Source organism: Brachyhypopomus gauderio, chromosome 2 (genome assembly GCF_052324685.1).
Source record: "Brachyhypopomus gauderio isolate BG-103 chromosome 2, BGAUD_0.2, whole genome shotgun sequence".
Classification (NCBI taxonomy): Eukaryota; Metazoa; Chordata; class Actinopteri; order Gymnotiformes; family Hypopomidae; genus Brachyhypopomus; species Brachyhypopomus gauderio.
In genome coordinates, this window is record NC_135212.1 from 10,305,780 (window position 1) to 10,311,088 (window position 5,309).

At 46.8% G+C, this 5,309-nt stretch overlaps 1 protein-coding gene across 2 annotated transcripts in view; it reads right to left on the reverse strand.

The window, feature by feature from the left end:
• Positions 1-2,490, reverse strand: part of dgkq (diacylglycerol kinase theta) — a 26,872-nt gene extending 24,382 nt beyond the window's left edge. For both annotated transcript variants that reach the window (XM_076986431.1, XM_076986430.1), the window contains exon 1: positions 2,350-2,490. In XM_076986431.1, the coding sequence (XP_076842546.1) occupies positions 2,350-2,361 (12 nt within the window). In that variant the 5' untranslated portion in view covers positions 2,362-2,490. The remainder of the gene's footprint in view (positions 1-2,349) is intronic.
• Between the last annotated feature and the right edge of the window lie 2,819 nt (positions 2,491-5,309).

The following is a 5,309-nucleotide window of genomic DNA, read 5'->3' on the forward strand; positions in this document are numbered from 1 at the left end:
ACAATATGAAAACCATCCTCATGAATGTACTTGGGAAAAAAAGTATGGGGTCTTATGTTCTCGAAATATAATCCAAGATCTCCATTGATTTTTCTACGAAATACGAACCCTTTTGAATGACACAGACCACATGTAACCATCTGTCCTTGTTGACTGTCCCTCACACAAGCTTCCAACAGCTTTTTTACACGAGCTGGGTCATGCCAGCCTTATCTGATCGTCCAGCGCAATAAGTCCCCGATCAGGTTATAGAACGCTCTTATCTGAATTATACAGGCGCGTTGGCGAGTGACAGAGATAAGACCATCCATGTAAAAATGCAGTAGCTCACTTACTACTCTGCACCCCATTGACGGCTATCGCTGGCAGGAGACATGTGAAATTGGCCAAAGCTTATAGACGTTGGCGCATACACACCAGACTTCTGTCCTGGTTGGGTTTCTTAAGACGGGTTTAGCCACACAAAGGCCATCCGACATTCCCACAGAGTTAAGGCTTCAGTGCCTGGGACCCAAAGAACCACTTGACCCTGAGGCAAGACAGCTGCACCTTGGTCCTTGGTGTCCAAACGGAACCAGCCTCAACAACAACTGTACACAGCACAGAGATCATGTAAACAAAACAGACATGCATAATATATTAAATCAATACGGAATATGATTATAACGGCACCTAAGAGGTACTTGAAATGCGTATTGACCATATTTCATTATGCCGGACATGCCAGCCAGAGTGTCTCCGAGCCCTCTCAGAACGTGCTGAGGTGGACCGGTGCTTTCATCTCCGGCTCCATCAGCTTCACTAAGGAGCGGCCTTTCCGCTCGAGGTGCTTTCCTGTCTGTCCGTCGTCCATCACGGTCGCCTTGTTGCAGCCGCGCTCCATTAGGACAGGTTCTGAAATCCGAGTTTCGCGTTCCGGGTATCCAATTATCCGGTTATCCCCCCCCCCCCCCCCCCCACCCCCCCCCCCCCCCCCCCCCCCCCCCGAGTGTAACGGGAAACATATGGAACCTGTCCAGTGCATTGGTGTGGGCAGGTGCCTCGCCACACACACACACACACACACACACACACGCTCAATGCTGGACACCTGGCACGGGGTGGCACACGCAGCAATATGAACGTGCACCCTAGGAATCCTGGGAAAAATCCAGACTTCAACCCACCGAAATCACAACATTGGAAGTTATGGGATGGACACGGTCCAAGATGCATGCAGACCCATTCTGTCTGTACCCCCCCCCCCCCTCGAGCTAATGCTTCTAGATATTACAGAGTGCTGGCTCACCTTCTATTTGAATGCCTCCATTCAAATTGACTGCCTTCAATTTGAATGCTATTCCATTGGAAAGCAGGAGGCTCAAGTAGAACTTGTGATTTATTTGGCACGAGGCAGGAGTAAGAAGCAAGGGCTCGTTTCTAGTAGATGCAGGACTCTTAAAGGTCAGTGGTCGGGTGTCTGTCTAATGACCCGCTGCAAACTGGGTTGTGGGTAATGAGGACGCAGCTTCCTGAAAATATGACTGTACTGTGATCTATAGCCAAATTATTGACTTTGTGGAAGATCTCATATTTCCCCAATGCGCCCCATCTCTCTCGCTCAAACGTTTGCACCTTTCACTCCAGCAGCAGAACAGCTCTTCACACGGTCTGACAGACAGATCGCTGAACAAGAAATCTCTGCTCTTCCCTCTCTCTCTCTCTCCTCCTTTACTGTGGGCGTCCGATCTAATTAGGGATTCCTGCCCAACGTTCAATCGAACGACATCAATCTGCTCCCGTTCCCAGAGGCCCACTCAATATGTTCTCTGTGCAAACAGAATAAAGGCAGTCAGGCACGTGGAGGGAATTAAAGAGGGGGAAGCCGTCAGATATACAGACAGAGTTATACATACACACACAGTCCAAGTGAGGGGAAGAGGGAGAGAGCACCCACTGTTCACCGTCTGATCAATGCAATCAGACAATGGCCTTTCTCTGTCCATCATCCGACAGCACATTCTCGTCCTCCGCTCAGAGCAATGCAGCATCAGTCACACAAACGAAGCAATGCAGGTTCACACATGCTCACACAATTATTTCTTACTTTTAAAGGACTGAATAGTACTGCAAAAGGACCTTTTATTTTAACCTGTGCAAAAACGACTACTGTAGGTTCATTTGAAGGTGCAGGTCACAGCTGGTTATGTGCTGCAGGACGAAATACGGATTAGTCCACAGGTTTACATGCACGTGACACAAACTCGTTCAGGAGTCACGTCACGCGGGGACGCGCTTTTTTTTTTACAGGCGTGCACGCGCATGTCAACAGCAAACCCACGCACACACTGGAGGAAGTCCACATCATACCTTCGCAAACATATCCGAGCAGCCCCCAGATGAAGTCGCTGCAGTGGTGGCAGAACGTCGGTTTGGTCAGAGTCACTCTGCGGAAACAGTGTCCCGGCGCGCTCACCCGGTACTTGGCTCGACTACCGGGCGACTGTTGCACCTTTTTCCTCCCGGACGCGGGGCTCGCGCCGGGGCTCTCCTCGGGGGTCTCGCGCTTCGCTCGCGCGCCGTCTGCCATCGCGTGCGCGCCGCTCCGGGCAGAAAAAAAAGGCGATTTTTACAAAATACGAGTCGACGGTGCCGCGCAGGTTCCGAGAACCTCGGCGGTGGGAGTCACTCGACTGGGTTAGCTAACAGTTCCAGGTTAAACCGCGCCGAGTCATCCTGGCAAAACTAAATATTCGTTCACCCCGCAATTCTTTTCCTCCTCCTTCTTCTTCTTCTTCTTCCCCGACGTATCTCCTCAATGAAATAATTTAGGGAGCACAAGAATGACGGTAAACCCACATTTATGTAAACACAAAAAGAAAAACTATAAACAGTCCAAGCTGGTCATGGAGACACAATGTAAACTAAACTGCCACTACTCCGGCGTAGGTTCTACCCACTGTATATAAAACAGACGAGTCCGAGAAGTCCGAGAAGCTGTTTTCCTTCGGAGCGGATGAATATGCCACTGTGTGGTTCCGCGGCGTGATTCTCACGAGCTGTACGCGCGCGACGCGGAGTGTAGGCAGCGCGCGGAGCGACATATCCGGCGGTATCGATCCGAGCTCGCGAACACTTTCTTAGATGTTCTGCACCACCAGCGCAACTTCCGCCCGACACGCCGCTGCGCTCCGAGTGCAGCGCGGACTGCCCATCCTTCGTGGCTCCGCCGTGAGATCCGCTCTCGATTTAGAATGCGGAATTCCGTTTTGACGTCCTTCTCTCTCTCTCTCTCTCTCTCTCTCTCTCACACACACACACACACACACTTGTTTGTACTCAAGGCACGTTCAGACGGAGTTCATTATGAGCTGCCTTTTATACGAGCTGTCATTTTAACGAAATATATAAATGGTTACAAAAATAGAAACTATAATGCACCGTCGAACACGATTCTATCAACCGTGACTAGATACACACGATAATCGTAAACTCGATCTAAAATAGCAAATGAATCACAGACAGTTCAGGAAGTTGACATCTGATTGTACTCACAGGGCAAGGTTTGTTTAACATAACTGTTCGTTTGAAGAGTTGGGTTGGGTGGCGTGAGTAATGTGGGTTGCTTTATGAAAAAAACGAAATATAATACATGCCCAAACAATACACATCATTACATAAACGAACGGGGAAACTACATATTAATATACGAGGAACACAAGAGAACATGTATTACAGGAACCATTTGGTATGTGTAGGAGTTTGTTTTGAATATGTTTTTTGGTGTTCGGCCAAAAGTCTTCAGGAGCTGATCACTCTTAGAAAGAGCTGCCTTTGGCCAAACTAACATGATGTCAGTTTGAGGAACATTTATGAGAAGGTTTTTTTTTGCCAACCAGCTTTTTGATATGAAGGCAGTTTATCCATGAAGTAAGAGGTGGAGAATCAGGGGGTCATGGGCTGAGATACATTTGTGAGAAGGATGAAACTTGGAAATGGCCAAAGTCAGAGAGAGCAAGGCAAATTAAAGGGTGCCTATGAGGGAGCCCTGAGGAACACCTCAGAAAACCTGAACAGTGTGAGGGTTATATTTACTAATGAGAATAAAAAGCTGTCTGCTTGTCAGGTAGGACTTAAACCCAGACTAAAGCAATATAATGAACTACTTCTACATGAGAGTCAACATGAAAAAAAAACAAACTAGAGATCAACAACTAAAACAGAGTATATAGAGTATTTAAATAGAGTAGAAGTCAAATATAACTAGAGTCAATAGCACAGAGGAGGTCATTGAGTAATCTAAGGGCAGTTTCTGTGGTACAGTGAGAGCGGTAACTCGACTTGAAATGCTCTAACAAGGCATAATCAGATATGTGCCCGTAATTGTGAGTCAAGTCAGTTAATAGAACAGGAAGGCCTGCCATTACTAAGAACAGTAATGTGGAGGGCAAGTTTTTTGAGAATCAGAGTGGCAATTTTCAAAGAGAGAGGAACCAGGGCAGAGATGGAAACTGAAAGGAGAGTGAGATCATGATCAGAGAGACTCTGATCATGTTGGTGCTGATTTGAGTTTCATCATTAATTCACAGAACCTGCATTAGTGTCAGTGAAGAAAGTCTGAGTCTCACACTAGTTATTGCAGGTGGACAGAAAGTTATGAGCATGACGATTGCTAGACTGGAATGGATACCGTGAAGTTTGAATAGCACATAAGGTAGGCCAGATACTTTGAATAATGCTAAAGTGTACAACTGTAGTCCCACGAAACCGCTGTATCGCACAGCTGTCCTGTGCTTCATCACAACTTATTCCATTCCTGAAGCATCGGATGATTAAGCCACAAGCTGAATAAAGCATGTTTAAAGCGTATGTATGCGTAAATGTATGTGCTTAAAACCTAAGAACATCCATTATTGATACGCTTAGGTGGGGACTGTTTACTGCTGCTGGTGTAAAAGTCACACAGTGTCTTTGAAATTGTCACATATACAAACCATTTGAGAGATGTACTGGCCAATCAGAAAGTCAATTTTTTAATGCTCTTTCAGCATTTGGGTTATATTAACATATTGAATCAGAAGATATGAAAGACATCCATGGGCATTTTAGGATTTACCTGTACCACGCGCCGCTGTACCACGCGCCTCACAAAACTCGACCTCTTATGCCCCCTGGTGGACGAAAGTTGGCGAACGCTGCCAATTCCAGCAGACACAATGAATCAGATCGAACAGAAACGATTAATGCAAAAGTATACAAATGTAAAAGGAATCTCAAAGAAGAGAAAGTCAATCCGCACACCACGTGCATTAACGAGTCAGACGCCAGAC